The 27716-nt window shown below is 34.6% G+C and overlaps 1 protein-coding gene and 1 long non-coding RNA gene across 3 annotated transcripts; both read right to left on the reverse strand.

Moving 5' to 3' along the window:
• Positions 760–25939, reverse strand: LOC109715297 (myosin-6). The gene is made up of 39 exons (XM_020240232.1): positions 25586–25939; positions 24762–24890; positions 24394–24537; positions 24091–24236; positions 23595–23751; positions 23419–23477; positions 22944–23103; positions 22001–22150; positions 21768–21904; positions 21523–21669; positions 21278–21379; positions 19009–19066; positions 18794–18895; positions 17826–17863; positions 17611–17737; positions 16928–17098; positions 16465–16596; positions 15994–16103; positions 15850–15910; positions 13634–13811; positions 13073–13278; positions 12260–12379; positions 11951–12049; positions 11466–11681; positions 7045–7184; positions 6820–6943; positions 6457–6495; positions 6272–6355; positions 5990–6160; positions 5743–5898; positions 4750–4932; positions 3879–4004; positions 3728–3798; positions 3538–3637; positions 3377–3433; positions 2305–2361; positions 2135–2215; positions 1536–1618; positions 760–1430 (listed from the first exon to the last, which is right to left on the reverse strand). Exons 1-39 carry the CDS (start codon positions 25586–25588, stop codon positions 1319–1321), a joined length of 4536 nt encoding a protein of 1511 aa, XP_020095821.1. The 5' UTR covers positions 25589–25939; the 3' UTR covers positions 760–1318.
• Positions 19646–21108, reverse strand: LOC109715298. 2 transcript variants are annotated; one of them, XR_002217581.1, is made up of 3 exons: positions 21030–21108; positions 20340–20605; positions 19646–19925 (listed from the first exon to the last, which is right to left on the reverse strand). It is a non-coding gene; the product is annotated as an uncharacterized LOC109715298 (long non-coding RNA). The 2 variants fall into 2 exon arrangements; XR_002217583.1 differs by lacking the exon at positions 21030–21108 and adding an exon at positions 20846–21023 and having other exon boundaries at positions 20340–20600.

Here is a 27716-nt window from a genome sequence, read left to right on the forward strand (position 1 = left end):
GAGATGCGTTTTCTGTGGTAGAAATCCCAGACGTGTTGCTTCTGTATGATCTCCCTTTCATTGTATCATGCGAAACATTGGGAGGCCCCATTTAATATCCTTGATCTATAATATGCTATTGGTTACCGCACGTAACATTGCTAAATATAATAGCAAACTGTTTTATTTTACAAATCATTCGACGGTAAAGTGCAAATATCCTAGAATTTAGGAATTAAATATGCTCATGCTCATATTAGCTTAAAGTTGATCATGATTTTGTAAGGACTCCTATGCGAGGATTAAAATGTCCATTAGCACGAGCCATATCAATCGTACCGTATTGTACCAGTAAAATATCGACATGACACAGCCTCTCTACTGATAGCACAATTCAAAATCCTCTATTCGTAAAGTTTGTAAGTAATTTTTTTAATAAAATTTTAAAAATTTGATAAAAATATGTAATAAATAATTAGTATATTTTGTTACTAAAAAATAAATATTTTATGCCATTACGTATAGACACACATTTTTTATGACCGATCCGTATTGATACGGTCCGGCATGCACCGTACCGGCACGATCCCATGCCATGATATATAAATCCTTGCTCCCATGTATATATTTCTTGTGAGTTCAATCAAATATCTACTCTTGCGCACAACATCCCATGCCTAATTCAAGGGTAAAAAAATATCAGAATATTGGCCCTAGCGGAAAAGGATTGTACTGTAGAACAATTAAACCATAAAAGCCTGCATCAACAGGGCACGATCAAGAGAGAAAAGTTATTTATTCACGAAGACAACAATTTAGTGTTTCCGCACGCCAGGAAAAAAGAAGTAAAAAAGAAAAAGAGTAGCTTCAATGAAACACTCAAAGCTCCTTACATGGTTGCTGTGTTACAAAGAATCAACTGTAACAAACTATACTCTCTATATTGTTGTTGCTTTTTACACTATCACGGTGTTTTGTACAATGAAATAATCTTTGGGAGCATTTTGCCTACAAAGAATAACGCTTGTGACTGCAAAGTAGGAAAATTTCGCACCACTGTAACAAATGAAAGGAAAAAAAAGGGAAAATAAAAGCCCACTGATGGGAGGGTAAGGTTAGATAAACGCATCCCAGCCCATTCAATCAAAACCTAAAAATGCCACACCTAAATAAGAAAAAAAAGAAAATTAAAAAATAATATACAACCGCAATATGAGGGAGGTAAAAGCCGTAAATCTGAGAAAGGAATAAGAGAAAAACTCTGGTGTAAAATGGGCTCTCATTTGTCCCACTTGGAGGCAAAATGGAAGGAAAATGGTTGTGTTTTTTAAAGCTCTAGTCATTGCAAAAAGTGGAAGGCTGGGTTCTCAAGAAGCTCTTTCGGTCGATCGACATCTGAAAAGTCCTTCTCTTGTATAGAACTCGATATCTCATCGATCGAGAAAGGTATGCTACATCAGGAGCAACAAAGAAGCAAAGTCAGGAAAATATTATTGTCACTAGAAGGGTTGAAAATGATACACACGCGTGCGCACACACACACACGTACACACTACCTTAAATCATCATCAAGCAAAAATGAACTGCTATCAGCGTCATTCGACTCCTCGGTCATTGATGTCCTCATGCTTGCAAGGACCTGAAAAAAGTTTGACCAATGAAACAAGGAGATAAATGGATATTGTTTACTCGAGACAACATGCAGGTGAAAGAGAAAAACCAATTAGTGCGAGAGAATATAATAGAAATGCTAAGTTTCAAATGCTAACACTAGTTATTTCTGAAGGAATTTTCGCATATACTTCCTTGGAAGATTATCTAATTGCATTTGCAGTACTGTAAAATCAGAATATACCTCTTTGAAGTGCTGTTTCTTACATCTAAAATCCTTATCTTATTTGGAGAGTTGTTAAATTCACGGGATCAAATTGGCCCTCTATTAGAAAAGGCTCTTTCGGAACTTGGAAGTGCAGTGGAGTACATGTAAAAACTAACATTTTTTAAGAGGCAACTATGAAATGCAGATTTTGCAGGGACACATATGCAAATAGAGATCTTTTCAGGCACATGTAAATAAATCTTTATTAATATGGACTACTTAGTAAGAAATCCTAAATGTAAATAATAAGCCATATATGAAGTTATTTGGGCTTACACTTGAAGAGACGCTTTGGGTATTATATTTGTCATCCCAATACTGTGTGCAAATTCTGTAGAGCTGTTGGACACTCAACATCTGCATAAATGAGTCGTCATTAGACATGTAAATGTTCATGCAATGAGCTAAAGTGAATGATCTCATGCATGTTTTGAGAGAGAAATTACCGGGCAGAGGTCACTCAGTAGGTCCTCGTAAGAAATTCTGTACTTCTGAAATATTACCTGAAAAGTGGGACAAAAAGAAGTTAAACATTGCTTCTGAATGACAGTGCTAAAGAAAAGCCCTAATACAGTGGGAATAACTCTATTTTTTTCCAGCTGAAATGCAAAGAACCAGCCTTGAAACATAGCAAATTACAATTGACCCCTTGATAATTATTCAAAACCTACAAATATTAGCACTTTTCACCCTTTTATTAGTGCTCCGTTAGGAATTTGTTTGAAAATATGCTAAATATATGTGAAAAGTATTAAACTGTCTAAATCCCCTTTTGTCCGGTCTTTCTTTAATTCATATGGACTGGACAGTGGGGTAATTTCGTCAGTTTACCCTCTTCCTTAAGAGCCGTAACCTCATGAGAGATTTCTGATAGAGTTGAGGGGATTTTCTGACGATTTTGATTTTTTTATTTTTATTTTGGGAAGAGGGTGATTTTCTGTTGGTTTTGATTTTTATATTAGGGTGGCTGGGAAAGCGGGGAGTGTTGTGTGACTCCAATGATTCTCAGGGGAGCAAGGATTTAAGTGCCGTGGCACGGAATCGTGCCGGAAACTTGCCGGCACGGTACAACACGGTGCATGCCAGACCGTGCGAAGCGTGCCGATTATAAAAAATATATGTGTGCTGACACATAATGACATGAAATATTTATTCTCTTTAGCAACAAAATATGTCAATTATTTATTATGTATTTTTATCAAATCTTTTGAATTTTATTGAGAAAATTACTTATTAGTTTAAAGAATCGAGGGTTTTGAGTTATGCTATCAGGACAGGGGCTGTATTGTACCGATATCTTGCTGGCACGATACGGCACGGTGGATACGGCATGTGCTGATAGGCACTTAAATCCATGCAGGGGAGTTCCTACATTTTATCCTTTCTTTTATAAGAATTGAAGGGCCATAACAACTTGGCTCAGCCGTCAAACCCAAATACAAATTCTTTTTCTATTCAATAAGCCTAACATAAACAAAATTGAAATGCTACAATGTGTCAGCAGTAATATATACTTACCAAGAAACCAACAGCTTGCCTTATCTGTTTAAGTTCATCCCATGAAGACCCCGCATACTACAAAGATTGACATCAGAAAGATAAAAATGTGAAATACAGTGAGATGCCGACAGAAATATCTAGATATATCTGAGGAATTTGGAGATGTAGAATAATATTACCTCTTGTTTTGCTTGTGTGCACCACACCTCCAGTTCTTCCAAACCACATTTTACATACTCTCCGTTGCTAAAAGAGCAACACTCACGGCGTAATAGAAGGCTTCAAAAAAGTATAGCAAATAAATTAGTAAGAGAGAGAGAGAGAGAGAGAGAGAGAGAGAGAGTTAACACATTAAACCATAAAATTCACCTATTGACAAGTTGAACATTGATGAATGCGAAAATCTGGCTAAACATCTTCTGAATAAGAACTTTGGGAACCTGAAATGCCACCAGGAAATGACACTCGTCTAACCATTATAATAGGAAGTTCCGATCTTAGTCCAGAATAAAATACTTACATAATTCTCTTGCAATATCATCAGAAGGTTATCGAGGTGTTCGATGATGGTATTCCACTGGCTTCCTTGACTTGAATTCCCAAAGGAGCGCCCCCTAACCATACTTGCTTTTGCCGTTCTTGGTGCCTTAAGTTCATGAGAAGATGATTCATAGTCAGTGAACGTGGAGTGTTAGTGAATAATGTGTAGAGATACGAACATTAGGTTTAGATTACTTCAGCTAGAAATAAGAAAAAGGATTCTTCGTATTCATTCATGGCATAAATATGCGTAGACTGTCTTAAATAGAAGTATGCTGAGTTTTCACCTAACAGGCTCTGCTTCCCCCCCACCCCGCCNGTTTAATGAACAGTATGAACTATGATCTTTAACTAAAACTCTCATGATTGATATGCTGCTATTTGTTAAGCAACTGAAAACCATCTAAGCGGAATGTACTCATAGTAAATCTTAATTTATGCATATGTGGATTTACTGAATGGCCAACACAGTAGAAAATCTCCTTGAAAAGTCTTTATAAAAGAGGTTTAAGTCTTAAGATTGTTGGGAAGAAATTTAAAAAATAAAAAAACATTGTGGGGGAGAACATATCTTACTTTTAACACCTACATGTTGAAGCTTCTTCTGACACAATAGGCTAAATTGGGTGATTTCCCTATTTTTGTAAGCCAAATTAGTGTTGGACATTTTGTCGTGTTTAAAAAAATAGAAAATCCAAAACTTGCAGATTTAGCTTCCAAATCTATATTAACATTCCTTGTAACCTTCAACCAGATCTTGTTCCTTCTATTCATCACTCTGAATATTCTATGTGCATTTTCACATTAAGATGCAGAGGAATAGATGAAGAAGCATAAGTTTTTCATCTTACTTGGATACAAAGAGAAAGTATGGCAGTCAAATCCTTCTTCACATTATCACGAATAATTCCATATATCTTCTCAACATAAGCTGAGAGTTGCTGCTTAAACAGCAAAGCTGGGTATTTGGCCTCGACATGCTGTACAATATCCAGTTCATCAACCACAAGGTTTGCAGAAGATGAGCGAAATCCCTAGCAAGAGTGCAAAATTAGATGATAAGAAAACATTATGAGAGAAAAAAAAGAGCAGCAGGATAATATGCTAATAATAACAATGCATTCATCGAGGCAACACAAAAGAGCATTTAGGGAAAATTGCATATTTATCCCCATAAAAGATTACATAGCCATCCCTCTAAAAGTTTGATAATGTATATAGCTATACATGCATTCAAGGATTTAAGTGCCGTGGCACGGGATCGTGCCAAAAACTTGCCGGTACGGTGCGGCACGGTGCGTGTCAGGCCACGCTGATACATTCCGATTACAAAAAATACAAGTGTGCCGATACATAATGACTTGAAATATGTATTTTGTTTAGCAACAAATTTTTCTAATTACTTATTATATATTTTTATCAAATCTTTTGAACTTTATTGAGAAAATTACTTACTAATTTAAAGAAAAGAGGGTTTTAAGCTGTGCTATCAACATGGAGGCTGTATCGTACCGGTATCTTGTTAGCATGATATGGTATAGTAGATACAACCCGTGTCGATGGACACTAAATCCTTGCATGCATTCCTCCAGTTTGACTGTCATCTTAACCATTAAAATTGATAATTTATATATTTTATATCTGAATGCCCGTTATACCCTTTCAAATAAGTCCTAATTTTTTTTTAAATGGTTAACTGACACCAGTCAAAGAGGGATATTTCTGTTATCTGGAAACTGTAATGAAATATATAATGATGTAAATTTTGCAGTGATCAATGCATAATTGGAAAACTTAGCCGGGACACATATGCCAATGCCCCTTCAGAAAATGTGATCACATACTTGCGTCATCCTCCCAAACAACGATGTTGGAGGGGGAGGTTTCCGACGTGGGGTCGACCCAGCAGAACCAGCGGCTTTTAGACTCTTTTGAAGCAGAAACAGTAAAGCAGATGCATTTGATAACCAGTAAGCCAGATGTTCATTGCTCTCCAGGTTCTGCACCATTTGTTTTGTAGGGATTGTTAAATAGTTCCTGATATTTAGTCCAAAACAGATAGAGGGGTTAAAAAAAAAGAACCGTACATACCTCAATTGCGGAACCAATCATCTGGATAAGTCGATCAAAAACACTAGTTTTTTCTGCCTCAAACAACTTCCAGTGAAGCAGACATTTGTATATGGTTAATCCAGCCACCGGCTTTCCCTGAGTAAGTCCACTATTTTGCACAACAAAATTTATAAGGGTGTTTACGTTCTCCTGTGCAAGGATGATCTTAGAGTTATAATTCAATTAATCCAACAAAAAAAAAAACCTACTTGATGTGATAAAGTATAATATTTAAAATAGCATAAAAGATCTAGCACATACGTGTTGTCTCTCAATATACGATATTCTCATCTTCGGATCAGAGTTGGCATAATTATTAACAGCTGGAGGCGCACTATGAGGTTCCTGCATTAAAATATAGTAAGATTTAAGAACAGAAGTATAATTAAGACATAGAAGAAGAATGAGAATTTAACAATGAATGGTGTTTAACAGCCATTTTGGACCTTATGATCTTCTCTATGATGCTGGTCATTGGCCAAATTCTGCAAAATCATGGGAAAAGTGGGACGCGTAAGACAGAAAAAGGAACAACTTAAAACTGGAGGCCACTTTGCAAACAACAGCCACTTGTGTTTTGCTTTTCTATTACTGTTTTCTGATTTTGTGATTTTCATGCAATTTTTTCAATCGTGTAACTGTGGACCTAAATACTTTTTATAAACCATTATGCCCCAGGGTAAATCTATCAGAGAAAGATCTCTGTCAAAATTTGCAAATATGAAAAAAGTGAATTGATGCAGAATTGAAAAAATAGTGGAATATTCTTCTGTTAAAAAAAATTAGGCATTATATGAGTGCTGGTATACATGTTTTGGAGGAGTTGAAGGTGTTGGTAAACGTCCAGAAGTTTGTTTCACTGGCAACTGCAATAGAGCTTGCTGCCGGAGAATCTGATTTTCTGATTCCATGTTAGCCAGTTTGTCTTGAAGTCTGTTACAGAGAAAAGAAAACTTAAAAGTTTTCTTTTTGAGTCAAGAAATCTGTTATTAAAAGAAGGCTTTAGTAAAACACAGCTACAAATCTACAAGAACCTTTGCATTGAATTATTCAATTCAATTATCTTCGACTCTGCCTCCATAGCTTTTTTCAGCCTTTCCTCACTAAGTCTGCTTGTTTCTTCATACTCTTTCTCAGTTTCATTAATCTTCGTCTCAAGAGTAGTCACCAGTTCCTGCAAATTGCGAACAAAGATTTTGTGTGAAAATCAATTGAGCACATACTGCACACGGATCAAAAGTGACCGTGATGCAATGATATATCCACAAAAAATCTGATCACATGCATCATTTAAGCTGTCCTGCTTTAAAAAGATAATATTAAGTTATTAACCTTACTAGAGATAAAACATGTCTCTCCTGCCTTATGTCTCCACAAATTGGGAGACGAGATATCACTAGACAGCAAATTTTAGATTAATGTCCATTATACTTTTTAGTTTGGCCGTGCGGGTTTGAGAAATTCTCTTTCCTTTTCCTTTTACTTTTTTACATGCTTCGACGTGTTAAACTACATACTACAATCATTCGTCCATCTTCTTTCCTTCAAAAAACATCTCTATCATCTCCACCATCTTCATGTTAGTCAATAGCTTACCAACTTAAAAGGTGTGCTTCAATATGTGCATACTAAATACAACAATACATCCACATCTAGATATCAGTATAGTTGTTTGAATCACTAAAAGTGATGACTCAGTTCTTACAGCCCTACCAATCCCTCATCAAGCCAATGAAACTGTGGAAAACACTTCTTAGTTTTTGATCCTCTGTTAAGTTACAGCTCCTACACTCAAGATCAAAGTTGGCAATGAATGCACAAAATCTTCTAACCACACAAGTCATCAGCAGTAGCATAGCGTGTAATGCTATATATATATATATATATATATATATATATATATATATATATACATGTACATATGTATGTACGTATATATATACATGTACATATATACATATATATATATATACATATATATACATACATATGTATATGTATACATATATATATGTATATATGTATATATATATATATACATATGTATATATATAGAGCTAGGCTACTATACTACATAGTACGGAGCTCCGGTACTATAGTGTTGTTTTCGATCTTAGGGCGTTCAAATCAACGATCCACACCGTTAAAATTGATCTAGGGTATTTAAAGTTTCTAGAAGTAAAATTTTATATTTTTCAACATAGTTTACTTTTGATCAAACTATTTCAAAATTGTGAATTTTCAATGGCATTATGACGAGTTTGGAGTTTACGGTGTAGAAGAATCTAAATTTCTTCAAATTTGATAGAAAATACTTATAAACTATATAGATTAAGGTTAACATTCTTGATCTTGAATTTAAAAGTCCTATGCTCAAATTTAAAGATTATCAATTTCCACCGTCCATTTTGATATAATTTATTTACTAAGTAAACGATATCGAAAAATCTAAAATTTTTATTCCTAAGAAATTCATATACCCTAGATATATTTAACGGTGTGGATCGTTGATTTGCACGCTCTAAGATCGAAACAACACTATGTGACCGGAGCTCGTACTATAGATAGTATAGTAGCTTAATTCTATATATATATATATATAGATTATATATATATATATATATAGTTGAGCTAGAATACTATCGATAGCAAACGGGCTCCATTGCCACCCATTTGTTTTCATTGATAGAGCCTTCAAATCGACGACCGGTATCGTTGAATATGATCTATACCAGTTGAAGTGTTTAGAAATCAAATTTCAAATATTTTCAACATCATTTGCCTAATGATCAAAGGTTTCAAATTTTGTAATTTTAATGGTCGATATGAGGTGTTTTCTCATTTAACGGCATAAAGATATCCAAACCAAGTGATTTTTTGTTAGAAAATTCTTCAAACTATACAAAATAAGATCTATACTCTTGATCTTGATTACAAGATTCCTATGATCATTTTTTAAAGAATATTCATTTTCAGCTGTTCATTTTTGTGTCCACTCGATGGATAAGAGAACAATATCGAAAATGTATGAAATTTGATTTCTAGACACTTCAAGTGATATAGATCATGTTCAACGGTGCCGATCGTCGATTTGGAGCCTCCATCATAGAAAACAAATGGGTGGCAACGGAGCCCGTTTGCTATCGATAGCATTCCAGCTCAATTCTCTCTCTCTCTCTCTCTCTCTCTCTCTCTCTCTCTATATATATATATATATATATATATAATATATGATTGGAGGCTCCAAATCGACGATCGACACTGTTGAACATGATCTATATTACTTGAAGTATCTAGAAATCAAATTTCAAATCTTTTCGACATTATTAACCTAATGATCAAAGGGTTTCAAAATTTGTAATTTTAATGGTCGATATGACTTTAACGGTGTAAAACTATCCAAATCAATTGAATTTTTGTTAGAAAATTCTTTAAACTATTTAGAACAAGATCTCTACTCTCGATCTTGATTATAAAATTTCTATCATTACTTTTTAGAGGATATTCATTTTCAGCCGTTCATTTTACGCCCACTTGATGAACAAGAGAACAATATCGGAAAAGCATGAAATTTGATTTCTAGATACTTCAAGTGGTATAGATCATTTTCAACGGTACCGATCGTCGATTTGGAGGCTCCATCATCGAAAACAAATGGGTGGCAACAGAGCCAGTTTGCTACCGATAGTATTCCAACTCAACTCTCTCTCTCTCTCTCTCTCTCTCTCTCTATATATATATATATATATACCTGTATATGTATATATATGTATATGTAAATGTATATGTATATATGTGTGTGTGTGTATGTATTTATTTTCCTTGATCAAAGAAATGTAGTAGAGTGCTCCTATTTTACCAGGAGCACACACACACATGTATATGTATACACACACACACACACACACACACACATATATATAGGCTAGGGCTACTATACTCTTATGAGTATGGAGCACTTCGTACTCATAAGTTGTTTTCGATGATGAAGCTTCTGAATCGACGATCCACTCCGTTAAATATGATCTAGAGTATTTGAAACTTCTAGAAAATAAATTTTGTAATTTTTCGAAATCATAAGAAAGTTCATCAAGTGGGTATAAAATGAAAGGTCAAAATCGAACGTCTTAAAAATGGATGATCGGATCCTTAAATTTAAGATCAGAGTTATTGATCTTTATCTATGTAGTCAATAGAATTTTCTATCAAAAATTCAACTGATTTCGATTCTTTTACACCGTTAAACTAGCAAATATCCCATACCGGCCGTTAAAACTTGTCAATTTTGTGACCTTTTGATCGTAAGGTAAATGATGTCGAAAAATTATAAAATTTGATTTCTAGACGTTTTAAATTCTCTAGATAACGTTTAACGGTGTGGATCATCGATTCGGAAGCTCTATCATCGAAAATAACTTATGAGTACGAGGACGATCGAACTCATAAAAGTATAGTAGCCGGACTCACACACACACACACACACACACACACACACACACACACACACACACATATATATATATGTGTGTTTATATATATATATATATATATATATGAGTAGGGCTACTATACTCTTATGAGTATAGAGTCCTTCATACTCATAAGTTGTTTTCGATGATGGAGCTTCCGAATCGACAATCCACTCCGTTAAATATGATCTAGAGTATTTGAAACTTCTAGAAAATAAATTTCGTAATTTTTCGAAATCATAATAAAGTCCATCAAGTGGGTATAAATGAACGGTCGAAATCGAACGACGTCCTAAAAATGGATGATCGGATCCTGCAATTTAAGATCGGAGTTATTGATCTTTATTTAGGTAGTAAATAGAATTTTCTATCAAAAATTCAACTTATTCCGATTCCTTTACACCGTTAAACTAATGAGTATCCCATACCGGCCGTTAAAAATTGTCAATTTTGTGACCTTTTGATCGTAAAGTAAATGATGTCAAAAAATTATAAAATTTGATTTCTACAAGTTTTAAATACTTTAGATAATGTTTAACGGTATGGATCGTCGATTCAGAAGCTCTATCATCGAAAACGACTTATAAGTACGAGGGCGATCATACTCATAAGAGTATAGTAGCCGGACTCATATATATATATATATATATATATATATATATATATATATATATATATATTNTCATCGAAAATGACTTATAAGTACGAGGGCGATCATACTCATAAGAGTATAGTAGCCGGACATATATATATATATATATATATATTCTAGTTATCTATGGTGTATGACATGCAAAAATACAGACACATTAATTTTCAAGACAAATTTAAGTGCATAAGATGATGCTTATCACCTCCATTTCTATTTTTTCATATATAAATTACTTTGGGATGCTTCCCAGTAATACTAGCTACTTATCAAGTAAAAAGATTATCAATAAAGAAAGGGAGATAAAAGATCGGCCACTTAGTAAGTTGAGATGTACCTTAAGTTTCACGTTTTCAGCTGTAAGCTTATCCAGAAGAGTTGTATCAATAACAGGGATCTCTTTTATGGAAGAAATTCTCTCGGCAACAAATTCAGCAGCTTCCTGCTCCTTTACCATCAGCAAATCTTTAGCTTCCTTGAACTGCAGTTCGATCTCCCGCAGGGCTAATTGCAGCTTCTCATTTTCTTGTGTTTTGGCTTCTTCCATATCAACCTAGGAAAGGGGTATGTATATACATAAGTAATTTCCTAAGGTTTACATATTCAAAGATTTGGAAATTATGTGTTTGAGAAAGTGGAACACCTCTACAAAGTTCCAAGTGACAAACAGAAACAACCCTGATTTGAAAATATCTTTTACCAAATCATTAATGAAGGTAAATTGTTCTATGAACAGACTCTATATCTGGTTAGAGCACACAATATTAGTTAGCTACTTAGCTTAAAAAATCCATAAATAATAAAGCAAAAGCCTATACTTACTCTCATGCGTTTCTCCAACTGTAGCCTCCATGTAAGCTCCTCAACTTGCTTCTCTAATTTATTTTTGGCAGCTTGTAGAGCGCCAGTTTCCCTTGCAGCCTGAAAAATAAAAAAAATATATTAAATTGAGCAAGCAGGGATTTATTTAAACTAAACAGATGTCCCTGCATTTCTTTGCCTTGTAAACCAAACTAAATACTACAGGAAGTTAAGATACCAAGAAATATTAAAACTACAATAGAACTCCCTAGATACTATTACATACGAGGCTCCTATAAATTAAGGGTATGCCAAAACAAAGCTTCTTACCATTTTAAGTTTTCGAAGCTCTCTTCTAGCCACTCTTCCTCTCCAAGCACATTGAGTGGCAATTGCTGCCTTCTTTAACCTTAAATATTCTGAACGTGCCAAGTAACGACGGCAATGACTCTGAAATAAAAGGTAAAATCATCCAAAAGCAATGATGATGATGAACAAAAAAAAAAAAAATCCAACTGTCTTTCTGACAGAAAAAGAACCAGAAGATAAAAGACATAATGAAAAGGAAACTGGAAAGTTATAGAACAAATGTATTCTTGAAAAGTACGGAATACGAAAAGTACTTTGAGATCATAAAAGTGTAATTAGAAAGAGCGCAAGAAAAGACTATATGCAATAGCTTAAGCTATTTTAGTGCAATAATTTCTACTTTAAACCAAGGCCGTTGAATAAGTCCTAAAAACTCAAGAGATAACATAAAAATGGTGAATTGCACTTGCGCTCTGCAACTTCCGTGTTGGATCAGTGGGTCACTACCCTCTGCAATTTGCTGCAATCTTATTATTTCAGTAAAATTCCTTGGCAAATTAACTATTCACCACCTAATTGCCACTGAAATTTTCATATGGTGTTTAGACGAGCATTTTCATTCAATGAAACTGCAGAAAATATTGAAAAGGATTGGCTTGTAATGAATTGAAGAGGTTAGGAACCTAAATGTAACAATTGAAAAGATCTGGGAGCAAAAATGAAACCTCCCAAAAGTCATCGGTCATGGTGCAATTTACCCATCAGCAAAACAACCAATAACATGTGTCTCAAAAAAAAATAAAACAATAATTTTTTTAGTAACAGTTAACTTACCTGTATAATAACTGCAGCTTTTGTTTGCTGCCTAAAGTGAAGCTCTTTGCGAGCAGCCAGACCACGTAATCCAGCTTGTATCATGATTGATGCCGACAATAGGTCTCTGTATTGTTTCTTTGCATGGTACATGCGGAAGTAGGTTTGGATCCTCAATGAAGCAAACTCTCTTCGCATGTTCTCGTGACACTTCCGAGCAAGTTGTCCTTTAATAACATCAAATTTTTGGTTTTTTTAATGCCTCAGAAAAGAAACTAGAGAAATATGCACACATTACCCAGCAATGTTATCTATGTACAAATATATGTCCCCTTTGGAAATCTGAAATTTCAATTTGTCCTTGGAGAACTTTCTTTCTTAAATACATACCCTGGTAGTTACAAAAGTGTGCCCCAACTAAATGTAAGGGAATATTTTTAGGAACATCCCTTCAGAAGGATAGATACGCAAATTCAGATCTTACAGGCAGTAGATATGTAAACTGGAAAGCCCAAAATCGAAAGCCAATGTTTGCTACCCTGTTACAATTGAACAGAATGAACACAATATAGACATACTTACCCCTGCATATGGCCTGAATCTGGATAGCTGATTTCTGGAGCAAAATATAATGCTTGCGAGCACGATATGAGCGAACTTTTCTCTGAATTTTGCTGGCAGATTGTCCTAACACTTCGTTTCTACGAGCATCTAATTCAGCCATCTGACCAGCCCGGAGAAACACCTTTGTCTTCCCTACCTGGCATTTTAAAATTAACATAGTAATATAGCACAGAGGGAAGAAAATGAATTCAGAAGTAGCAAAAATCGGAAGAAACATAATAATGTGTTTGGTTAACTTCATTTGCACGCTCTTTATAGATATCACTTGTGTATATCTAACACTGTAGAAGGATAATGATATCCATCCATAGGGACAAACTGTTTGACGACAAAGGTCGAGCATTTACTATTACCATTTTTGAAAAGCTTACCTGATAATACGAATTGTGACGTATCACACCATACATAAATATATATACATATACATATATACATAAATAAATAAATATATATGTATATATACATATACATATGCATATATACATAAATAAATATATATATGTACATGTACATATATATATATATATATATATATACAATTATACATATATATACATATAAATACATATATATATAAATATACATATATATATATATGCAAGGGGCAATTGCTTATATACCCCTAAAATGTTCCCGACTTTCTGATTTACCCCTCTTAAAAGGCTAATATTGAAAATACCCTTTTTACGTTCCAACCTATTTCAAATATATCCTTAGAGTTAAAATCGGATAATGAACTCTATTATCTCTATGAAATTACCATTTTGCCCTTTCAAATATACCCTTCTACCATCACTGACTTTTTTTATTTGCCCTTAAGTTAGGGGCACAAAAAGTATTTTACTTTTTGGTCTTTTCAAATATACCATTTTACCATCACCAACATTTCTTATTTGCACTTAAGTTAAGGGCAAAAGTGGCATTTTAATTTTTTTTAACTGTGGTAGATATTTAACTCACGTTTAACCCAAGTTATCTTAACGGGTGGTAATGGCATGAATATGTTGGAATAACAGAGGAACATATGAGGAGTATATTGGAAAGAAAAAAAAAAGTCGAGATAAATGAGATATTTTCGAAGTTTTGAGAGGTATATAGGCAATTATCCCTATACTACAATTAGTACTATATATATAGAGTCCGGCTGGGATACATCGATAGCACAAGAACTTGGTGCTATCGAGTTTTCCACCATTAGATTTAATCCCTTGATTACTTTATCTGTTAGATTATACTATTCAACCACCACCCCTCAACCCTAGGGGGGGCCCACATCATCTTAACCGCACTTTCTCAATCCAAGGCGTTAAAAAACTAATAGCCCAATAGCTTAGTTGCTTATAATAGTATTCCAGCCTAGTTTATATATATATATATATTATATATACAATATATATATATACATAGAGTCCGACTGGGATTACTATCGATAGCACCAAGGGCTTGGTGCTATCGAGTTTTCACCATTGATTTAACACTTTGATTATTTTTACCCGTTAGATTACTACTTTCAACCAACCCACTCACTCAACCCTAAAGGGCCCACATCATTCTAACCGCATATTTCTCAATCCAAGGGCTAAAAAAACTAATAGCCACGATAGCTCGGTGCTATATGATAGTATTCCAGCCTAGTTCTACACACACACACACACACACACACACATATACATATAATATTACAGAATTGAGCTCTATGCTTTTAAAAGTACCAAGTTATTGGTGCTTGGTAAGATTTTAACATTGGATTAGAGAAATTGCGTGTTAGGATGATGTTGGACCCCCTAGGGTTGGAGTGGGTGGGTTGGTTGAATAGTATAATCTAATGGTTGAAATGATCCGAGTAGATACATGTATATAACATGTATGTATATACATGTATGTGTATACATACTGTATATGTACACAGCATATAGTATATGTATATATATAATGTATATATATAGTATATATATATTATATATATAATATATGATATATGGATATGTGTAGCTACAACTCTCTCTCTCTTCTCTCTCTCTTCTCTCTCTCTCTCTCTCTCTCTTAATATTGATATATATATAAACAAATACTATGCATTGGAATGTAATGCATTATATATGTAAGAAATTATATCTGTTATTGCAATATCATATAAAATGCATAGAAGTTTGAGTGATAGAGACAAAGCTTACTTGATAACCTCTAAGATCAACCTTCTCAAGAATCCGCTTTGAAGTAATGACTTCATCAGAACTGCCATAGGTAACAAATAGAAAACATGCAAAACAATTCCCAAGACAATTAGAAAATTGACTGAGAAAGACCGAAGAATTTACCTTTCTTTGATAATTTCAGGTGCCAGGACACCAAAACGATCCACGAATTCATCGAATGTGCGCCTTGTTGGATATCCCGCACAGCTAATCCTGATCGCCTCCAGCACTCCCTACATTAACAGGATAAATTCAGAATGTGTCCACTTGAGTAACTAGTAAGAATTAATCTGCTACATCATCCGTTTACCCTGGCTTCTGGAAAAGTAAACTAATCAAATAACAAAAATTTGGGAGAATCTTGTTCTGACAGGAAGCTGGTATGATCTTCTAGGCCTGAATAGCATAAGCTCCAATTTGAAGCTTCTATTTCTGCAACATATGGAAGCTGTTGGGAAAATTTTAATTAAAAATAAGTTTTGTAGTGTTTCTTCGAACAGCTCAACTCTAGAAAGCACTTTTGCAGAAGCTCAACCTGGCCAAATAGGCCCTAAAAGAAAAATACAAGAGCAAAGTGTTGCAATATCAACTCACTCCACATCGCAGTTGCTGGATGACGTTACTATTCTCAAAAATTGCTGGCTTAAGAAGGTTGTTAGGCTTAACACAACGTACGTAGTGTGGTTCCGTGGCACTTAAAGTCTCTAACAAAGTTTGCAATTGTTGCTGCAAAATTTTGACATTATGACACTCAAAATATAGAGAGAAACATGAATAAAAATATAATATCAAGGAGAAATTATTGCCTGCAACCAGTGCACCGCATCAGCTGGTGCTCCTATAAGTGCCCTTTGTCCCATCTCATGCCTTTTTAATCCGACCATTCAAAAGAAAATATTCTTTTTAAAAGAACAAGAGAAGGTTGCAACTCATGTGGCAATGGGGATATAACAATATAAGATAAGCTGGCGGGCAGATCACTTGACAGTACACGGTTGGTGTGGCACACCCAGTGAAGGCAACAATTTCACAGTATCAGGAGACAAGATAGCGTTACCTTGAACCTTAAGCCAATTGATGAAAATTTTGAAGATTTAGATGAGTCTTCAGAGAGAAGTGGAAATAGACTTGAAACAAAGTGGCATTCCGAAGCATTCAATAGGGCTTGATGCTCATTGACAACATAATCTTTGTTCTTATCCAAGAAAAGTTCTGTTTGGTATGTGACCTGAGAATGAGAGAAAATGTCTCTTAAACTAAAACTAAACAGGCTCAGCCCTTTCTTTGCCAGTAATAAATAGTTCAGACCACGAACTTGTCCCGATCTCAAATTTTCAGTCAATTGGTAAACTGAATCAGCACTTGCAATTTAGTTCATTCTGCTTATTGCTTACTCTCTCACCATTTTAGTAATGGCATGATTCCATGTTTCTAAAACTCAACCACCATAAAAACACATTCTTATACTAAACAATATATTAGTTAAGGGTCTCGATTCAAAATAATTAAATTATTGAAGAAGTGTCAGCAAGTTGTCTTCTGTGAAAAATGCAATCGCTTATGACCTGGTTCTAACCCTCTAGTCAAAGAACTGGGCCAGGAATGAGCACAATGCTTGTGCTCAAGCATCAGAAATAAAGCCCTACAATCTCTTAGCCTGGGGCCATCAAATTATGGAGGCAAATGAAGCAAAAAAACAAAGGGGGTTAAAACAGGAAAAAAAATTAAAAAAAGGCTTACATCACCAGCATAATGATGGATGGTGAAGCCAGACTGTGAAAATTTAGGCTTGCTAAAGCGTGGATGATCTTTAAATGTTTGATATAACTTCTGGGCAAATGTTTCATGAGTTGATCTTGGTAGCATACTGCAAAAGACAATCAATATAGTTAGGATAAAGCTAATATGAATATTTGATGAAAATGAAGAAGCAGCAAATATGTAAGCATACATACCAAGTCTCGTCCAGAAGAGCAATGATTCCCCCTGGTTTCTGGGTGAAAATTTAAAGGTAATTGTTTAATACATGAACTTGTTATGTTAGAATTAGAAATACTATGTCTAGCTGATGAAATGTATATGAAAACTAATATAAAAAAGAATGAGGAGACAGTGATAATTCTGGCAGCTGTCTATGAAGGTGTACATTTGTATTTTGTAGACAAAACAAGAAAAAGATTTGGTTGTATGTGATCCAAGGAAACAATATAGACTTTCTCGGATATTGTCCAGTACAATATAATAATCACGGAACTTTCATGATAAAAAACACATCCGCAAAAAGTTAAAGCACAATTACTTTTAAAGACATAAAAATAAACTTTTTGTGAATTTAATATAAAACATATACAGCACTAAGCGTGTAAGAGTCACTATTGCACACTTACAAGTAAGCCATCACAAAACGCTGCATGTCCTTATTAATTTCGAATCTGAACATTTCATCTTTGCTAGAAACCCAGTAACCATATTTGCAACATAAACATTATAGTACATCAGGAGCATCTTAAGATAAGTCTAAGGATAGATTTTTGGCCTTGAATCAGATATGTTTTTCCATGCCAATGACATGCAACATGGTTTGAATTTTCTTATGATAAGTCTAAGGATAGATTATTGGCCTTGAATCAGATATGTTTTCCATGCCAATGACATGCAAAATGGTTTGAATTTTCTTATGGAACATTGTTTGCCTATATTTGGAGTACTTTTATGCTCATATCGGTTAGCATAATCTGGGCATATCATCTCCCATGCGGCCAAAAAGGTCCTCAATAAGCTTTCAAACTTTTAGAAGTTTCCTCGTTTTTGAATGTTAAAAGTGTATATAATATCTGATTTTACAGAAAAATATATGTAAACACCCTAAAGGATAACTTTTTCATTGATGCAGCCCATATGTTTTGAAGTAGACAAAATATACCTTCTCAATAAGATCAAGAATATCTTGGTTGTCAATGAACTCGATGTAACTCCAATCAATTTCTTCTTTTGTATATTCTTCCTGCTCCATCTTAAAAACATGCTGTTTCAGGAAACCAACAATAACCAAGTTACTGGGTAAGATAAACTAAAATGCTAAGGCAGTGATTCACTGAAGGAATGTCATAACAAATAAGTGATTTTCCATGCACTCACCTGATTAAAATGCTGCTGCAGCTTTTCATTAGTCAAATTGATACAAAACTGCTCAAAGCTGCAAACATATAAAAACATAAGAAGCCAAACACCACTAGTAGCAGAAATGAGTGAATCAACACATAAACGTATAATATTCCTGCAAATTACCTATTTACATATGTCTCCCTACAAAATCAAGATTTTCATATATAAATGGAATTATCCTAAATTCCTAATAATAGTACATAATGGAATCATCTATTATTCCTGTAAATTATCATGCCTCAAAAGTTCAATAGTTAATTTTTAAATAAGTAATATAAAAATAGAAACATCTTACATGTTGAGATACTAATCACTCTCCATCAATTTCAGAATGTGGTTAAAAAGGTCATAGTTATTTATTTTAATAATGATGAAAAATGGGATCTTCCTACATGTTGAGATATCAATCATAAATGTAAGCCGACGAAGTAGTCTTCAAATTTCTGACATCAGTTTATAACCCCCCCCCCCCCCCCTCCCTTCCATTTTCACTCAAATCTTAAAAGTTTGCAATTAAGATTCAAACCATCTTCTTTTAGCATATTGCAGATAGGAAATAAAAGTTATAAATGATATTTTGATATCCCTAAATAACAAATCAACATCCATATACCCTGAACCAAGTTTATTACTTCAACCAAGTATCCAAGTGTAATCACATAAAAACATACATTATCATGATCTCAAAGTAATAACAAGGTCATCCATATTCAAATTACTTTGAGACTACTAAAATTGACATGAAAATTTGGATAATCCTGACGAAAGCAAAGCATACCAGTTAAGCACCTGTTTGTCTTGAAACTTTTGAAGCATAAATATCCAGTACCCCAATTAGAAACTTTGAGTGGGGATCTTGACCAATTGAACAGTTTATCTTATTCACAAGCCTGCAATTAAGTATCAATAATCAACTACAGTATAAAAAAAAAACAAAGAAAAGGAGTTTTTCCCCAATTAGAAACACTAATTTTTTTTATTAGTGTTTGGTGGGGGTCATTCCACCAATTGCTTAGCTTGTGAAGCTACCTTAATATGCTACGTTCCAACAAGTTGGTTGTGTTTTTGTTGGGTAGCAAAGGAAGGTCTCAATCTTGTAAATACCTTTCAATCAATCAATTATTAAGCACTAATTAAAACCTTGTCCTCTAATTATTGCCTTACTATCATGTACTTTTCTCATTGATTCATTTAATTCAAGTCATATTAAGTCAATCACTGTAGTTCATTTTTGTTCAAAGAATTTAAAAAAAAAATCAGAAGTTTATGTTACATAATACCCAAAATTATATCCAGAGACTAACCATAATATAAGCATTCCGATTCACGGATTTGATGGTCCGACCTATGCACCCTAGGCAACAATGAGAAGAAGAGGACATTGTTCTCCCCATGCAGCTTTCAGAAACAGTATCAACGTGCTTCAACCTGCGACGAAGAGACTCGAGTATAAACCGCACCCACTCCACAATTGACACCACCAGTGACCCAAGAGAAACGGACCCAAGACTGTACCGCAGGAGACGCTTTACGGAAGAGAATACAGGGAAAAATGGAATCTCCTCCTGTACTGAACATAATTCTAAGTCATTCTCTCACAAAGGAAAACAGAGCCTTTGAAAAGGGCAAATGGAAGAGTTGGAATTTTAAAGTTAAGCACGCAACAGCTAAACATTTTAGCAATACCTTTTTCTCTTAAATATTATTTAGAAATCCAAATCAGTTAATTGCTTTTAATGTGTTTCACTAGTTGCTTCTGATAAAAAAAAATCCTGTGGTTTTGGAGATATATGGATTCACATCTACATACCACTATACAATTTATTCTCCCCGTATATTGTCAATACGAGCAACTGATCCAGCAATTACCATAGAAGAGCAAGCAATGAAGAATTGTGTCGCCCAATAACACACCCAAATAGGTGGAAAAGGATGGAAATGCCAATATGAGGGGTGTAATGAATGCTATAGCGACAGCAACTATCGCAATTTACCTTGTTGGACTTCAGATCATACGAACAGCAATTACCGTTGCAATCATTTTTTGAGTATTTGACCAGAGCTGAAAAGATGNTTTATTACTTCAACCAAGTATCCAAGTGTAATCACATAAAAACATATATTATCATGATCTCACAGTAATAACAAGGTCATCCATATTCAAATTACTTTGAGATTGTACTAAAATTGACATGAAAATTTGGATAATCCTGACAAAAGCAAAAGCATACCAGTTAAGCACCTGTTTGTCTTGAAACTTTCGAAGCCATAAATATCCAGTACCCCAATTAGAAACTTTGAGTGGGGATCTTGACCAATTGAACAGTTTATCTTATTCACAAGCCTGCAATTAAGTATCAATAATCAACTACAGTATAAAAAAAAATAAAAAAGTAGGAGTTTTTCCCATCTTATTTTTTTTTACTCATGTGAACCCAAGCTATGTAGGCTGAAAATTACTTGGCAGTCAATTTCATAAACACTAACCAATCAAACAAACGCGAGTAAACAATTTTGGCTAACGCATCTCTACTAAGAACTGCGGCTTCTGGATTTAGATTCTTTACAATGCTCTCCCCACGTGTCACAATAACACGTTTGCACAATGAGTCCTCAAGAGCTTTCTCATCACACCTATGAGAAGTTGGATAATTCTTTTGTAAGCTGACAAGCGCATGTAATCCAATACAAACTCAAACAATTATATGGATGTGTAGAAAATGAGGGGTTACATGAAAAGCTCAGCAGCCGTTTTGAGATGGAATTGTGATTTCTCATCTTTTAATACAGATGAATCTGTTTCCTCTCCTTCCGAAAATTCAACATTGCCCAAATGAAGAATAGCAGCCACAACACGGAATATTGCATCCTTGAAAAAAAGAAAGAGCGAAAATGCATAGAGTACTTGTTTAGTAAAGCAATAGTTTACCAGTGGAAACATTGAAAAAAGTAAAGAACAATTTACTTGTTCATCGGGACTAATTCCCACAATGTCCATGGCCCTTCTAGTATCCAAATATTCCTTCGAGTCATCCACATCGTCAAGCTCGAAGCAGTTAGACTGGTTAAGATAGTGAAACATTCTAGGATCTTCCATTTTAAATCTTTCAATGTCCTAACACGTAAACAATTTGGGTATCATGTTATATAAATGCAATATTAGTTCACAAAGGACTTGTAACTAATATAAAAAAAAGTATTTGACAATAGACCCAAAATACAATGATTGTAATAAATTAGCAACTAAAAGTATAAAGACCAACAAATTCAAGGTGACATCATAACATAGCATTTAAGATTTGTGGTGCAACTATTCCTGTGTATGCCACACCTACTAGCTCATCTCAACATCTAATACCTTTCATGTTTAAGAAAAATAAAACACCAAAAACATGGAGAGCGCCAATTTAAGATTTGTGTGCATCTTTCTTTGAATAAAGAATAAGATTACGCCAATTCCAAGTTTCACGACCTTTGACCTGCTCTTAGAGTCTCACTCCAATCTTACATTTGTACTTTCTAATTACAAGTTTACAACTCATAGTTTTTTTTTTGCATCTTCAATACCGAATTACTCTAGTTTCTTTCTCCTAAGTTCATCCATCCTACAACACTCCAAATAACTAAGCAACTTAATGCTTACAGAACTGCTAAGTTGATTGTAATTAGGGGGATCTCATCTTGAAAGGACTCATCTTGAACAACTAATCCTTTCAAGATGAGGTCTCGACATCTACTCTAAACTAATCATAAGTAAATTGTAGATTTCAAGAGCCACAAGGAAGAGTCAACTAGAATTTTTGCAGCCTCAGAATTTGCTACAAACTGAATTCTTCATATTAGACATCACAGAATTTGTATTATTCCACCAGTTTTCTGAATGAACATGTGAAACAAGAGGATCATACCTCAGGTGGTGCAGCACACAGCATGTAAAAGCAGTGGTAATTTCTCTCTGGATCGGATATTTGACAGACACGAGACCTTTCAAGAAGATATGTCCTTATGGCTGCTCCCGAAATCCTCCCACTCTCATCAAACTGAATCTCAACAAATTTTCCAAAACGGCTGATGTACGGCAAGTCGTCCAAAGATGTATGCATTTAAAATGAAAAAGAAAAAGAAAGGAGTTTTAGCATATATGTAAATAAAAATTCAACTATTACAAGCATACCCCTGTAAAAATGTGAATTTCCACTACACCGTTCAAATTACAAAAAATACTCTTACGTTATCAAGTTGTACAGTTCACAAGGGAAGTTACCGTATACCTTAAAGTGGGATATTTCAGTAAATACCCCATACATACATGCATACATATTAATATCTGAAGTTTCAAGACAAAAAAATATATATATATGCATAATTTTGGAGATTTGGTACCTTGAATTATTATTTCGGACAGTCTTGGCATTACCAAATGCTTCAAGAACAGGATTCGACTGTAAAACAAGTGATGCTCAAGGAATTAAACATTTATGCAACTCTTTCAAGATAAATAAAAGAAAGCAGAGGCCTCATAACCTATATCCAAAATTACACACGAAATAGAAACTTACCTCAAGAACTTGCTGTTCCACAGTTCGGCCTTCAGTTTCTGCTCTTCCTCCCATATAAGCAAGATAACGCATAAGCATTTTGGTGCTTTCTGTCTTGCCAGCACCACTTTCTCCACTTACCAGGATTGCCTGACTTACCCTATCACGCATCATAAGTCTGCATAGGAAACACAATAGTGATTTTAGAAAAAAGTTTGTAATCTCATCATCTGCCTTGATGCCTCTTTGGCCCAGCTAAATCTCTGCTAGAAACAGTAGAAACAGCTCTTTAATTTAACTTTACTCAACAGCTTCTTACTGCAACTGAAGCAAAAACTTCAAACTGGAGCTTTTACTTCTGGAGCCCCTAAGGTCACTTTTTTTTCTTTTTGCCGGAGCAAAAGCTCCAAATGATTTGGTAGCTGAGGGCCTGGTTCTTGGAAGCCACTGTTTCCAAAGTAAAGAATTTGTTCTAGAAGCCAGGTCAAACAACGCACTAATGATGTTCAGTGCATACCTATATGCAGCATCAGCAACAGCAAAAGGATGGGGATTCAGATCACCAAGAGCGGCACCCTTATATTGTTCCATCATGTGTTTGTCATAAAGATGAGGAAGCCTCCGAAAGGGGTTCACGGCAATTAGTATACTTCCCACATAAGTCTGGAAAAGATTTAACAAATCAACTGAGGCATGCTGCCAAAATCACTGGTATATACACACCAGAACAATGCATACTAGATAGCACAGTTAGTCATTACTAAAATAATTCAATTCAAATAAGTAGAGTGAATCAAGGGATCACCAAACATTTACTCACATAAATTTCATTCATGTCATATCTTGATCTTAAGTTCTGCAGAACTCCTGGCTCATGCAGATATGCTAGCCTTGTCATGTCATCGACACCACATGGTGATGCTTCTGCATCCTTGGGATAGACGTTGGACACTTTTGCCACAACCTAAAAAAGAAGAACAATAATCGATTTAAAATCCATCATTTGCTTATTTTTTCCAACCAATAACTGTTATAAGGAACTCAAAAAAGATGAAAAGATTTCAAGCATTATTCGCTGATTCAGAGATTGGAGCAATGGAACCATGATCTATAAAAAGGAACCAACTTCACAGAACAAGCTAGAATTAGAGAGCAGAAAATAAAAGATTATCTATTATGTTTACTAACCGACTTTCCAGAAGTACATTTGATCTCAATCTCATCGCCATTGACCTCGATGACCTCCCCATCTATCCAAGCTACGTCGGGATCCTCGACCCAGACCTGAGACCCTACTGTGATATGGACTTGAGTTGCCTATAAAGGGAAAGAAGAAACACAAGAAGATTGTTAACTATACTAAATTCAAAAATCACTATATACGTAAGGCAAAAGGAAGATAAACTTGTGGAACGTAGTAGAAAAGTTCCTGTATGTCAAGCTGGAGGGAACCAACAATCATCTAATGATTGAATTCACAAAGTTATATGAAGAACCACAGGTTGCTACCACAATACAGATTCGAAGAACTATCAAAACAAGGACGACAAGTTATTATAGTCCCAATGTCAATTTGGTCCTGCTTATGCTTCAGCTTTCACGAATATTTGTCTCAAATAAGCGTTTGACACAAAGTTAAAAAAGTCTGGTGCTTCTACTGCAGCAGGAATCAAAAGCACGATTCTAAGGTCCAAAAGAAAAGGCTCTAATTTGGTGCTTCTACTTCTGCTGTCACAGAATGGAGTCTCATGCAATGCTTCTTCGGAAAGAACTACCTAAACAGCACTTTATCCAACAGCACTATACCCTGCAGCAGGACCAAGCAACCAACTAACTGAAGAATCCGCATCCCATCCCCATCCCCTACCCCAGCCAGTATCACTTAATACAGAAAACCATCAAATTTGTTAGCTTCTTCACTCTACTCCATTGATCACGCCAATGCAAGCAGAAAAAAAAAAGCAATTCAAACTAGAACATAAGCATCTCAGGGAGGAAGATAACAACAATACCATTTATTGCGAAACCCAATCACGTCAAAATGTAGACATGTTCCCAGATCACAATCCAATCCCAAGCAAATCAAACAATGAAACCCCACAAATCCTCCAAAATTAGACCAAAAACCAGACCAAAATCGCCCAAATCCGATTCAAAACCTCATATCAACCTCGAATTAAGCGGCGCAGCAAAGAATCCGACGACTCCCCCACCCTCTCCTCTCCTCCCCGCGTAGAAAGAGAGAGGGAAAAGGGGGATTCAACAGAGTAAAAGGGGGATAAAAAAGGCTCCTTGTCGCTTCGAATTCCGCCCTAAAAAATCGCTCCTTTTCGCCTCCGCTCGGGGGTTTGCGTCGTCCGCCTTCGTTGTGGTTTGGGTCGGGAAATGGGAGAGGCGTTCAAAACACGAACGAGATATAATAGAATAGGAGATATTGGGACGTGTAGTAATTTTCGACTCTGGAGTTTGGATAAATTTACGGGAATGCCACCGCGTTCCCGCGTCTCAACGACCTCCTCGTCAACGACTCGCCCTTTTCCTTTTTGACCTAATCAGGAACAGATTAGTAACTGGACCCGGTCTATGGAGCATCACTCAGTTTTTTTTTTAAAGGCTCCAAAACTATTTACAATTTTTTTTTGAAACAAATTCAATTACTTATACCTCTTATTCTCCTTTTTAATATTTCTTATTTTTTTGTAATATGAACTATTTGCTTTTATACCATAATAAAAATGCACTTCCTTTACAACTTACTATTATGAACACCTATTTATCCCATCGTGTGTGTGTGTAAATATATATATATATATATATATATATATATATATATATATATATATATATATATATATATATATAGTGCTTTATCAGTATTTATATATAGACATAAAAATGTATAGAATTTGTGGGGAAAACAATTTTATTTTCTTATTTATACTTGGTGATTACATTTGGTTGGCCCTATTGAGTGGCATTATAATACTTATTTGAGTTCATGTAAACTTAATATTTTTCTTTCCAAAATTTGTGATATTTTTTAATTACACCTATCCTTTGTATTTCCATACCAACTACTTAATTTGCTCACGTGCACCTAACTTTGAACTTTGAAGAGATCCACTTTAATTACAGAAATTATTACCTGAACTGGGTCCACCACATCAATCGTAAACTAGTAAATTTTAATTTTGCCCTCCTATGAATTGGCTCTATCACACTTTATGTGGTTTAAAAATTTATACTAAATAAATATTTTATGATACAGTTAATATTCTATCGTTATAAAGTCAATCTATTATTTTGGTAGCATAAAGTTTACATATGTGCGTAATGATAATATAACTCAATAGTTGTTTTTGAAGCTACTTTTTTTTTTGTGTCAGATGAGAGTGATTATGCTAGTTTAGTCATCGCAAAAGCTTTTAGTATTAACTAAAATAATGTCCCTTTTTTTTGTACAATTTGTTTAAAGTTCTGTTAAAATAATTTTCTGTTCTCATAAATGAGCGGGAAGTTGTTTTGCGAAAAAAAATTATATGAAAAGCCCTTTTATATAAAGAATAGTCTAATCAACTATTTATCACTATTTTAAAATTTATGCATTATATTAATAAATTGTTAATTAAGGGAAGACTCTCCATATAATTTTTATTTTAATATTTACACGACGCACATAAATCTCATATAATAAAATAATAAATATTTTATGATATGTTAGCTTTTACAGTGTATCCGTTATAATAAGACATGATCAAGCAATAAAATAATAAAATAAAAATGAGTAAAACTGTGAGAACTTAAAATTTATCCTATATATATATATATATATATATTTTAAATTCTTAAGAATTGTAACTCAGTGAAGGGTAGTGATTGAAGCATGTAAAAAGCAATAACGTAGGCGGTCCACGACGGACGTGGTGGACCGAGTCCATGAAACAATTTCTCACATGACACGGCCAACACGCGCCATAGACCCCGTCTACTCTTAATTTCTTCAGCCTCCATCACGACCGTCCGATCAACTTGCGCGAGATTTAAAGCACCCACAAAGTACAGCTTATGGGCCCACACGTGGAACTCACGTGCCTTTGATTAGGAGACCATTTTGGTGAGATATATAATTGATGAACGGTGGTA

The sequence above is a fragment of the Ananas comosus genome, linkage group 9 (genome assembly GCF_001540865.1).
Source record: "Ananas comosus cultivar F153 linkage group 9, ASM154086v1, whole genome shotgun sequence".
NCBI lineage: Eukaryota > Viridiplantae > Streptophyta > Magnoliopsida > Poales > Bromeliaceae > Ananas > Ananas comosus.

Coding starts and splice junctions, on each gene's coding strand:
- LOC109715297 (XM_020240232.1), bottom strand. Junction 15,911..15,993: donor CCTGAAATTATCAAAGAAAG/GTAAATTCTTCG, acceptor TACCTATGGCAG/TTCTGATGAAGTCATTACTT. Junction 5,899..5,989: donor TGATTGGTTCCGCAATTGAG/GTATGTACGGTT, acceptor CAAATGGTGCAG/AACCTGGAGAGCAATGAACA.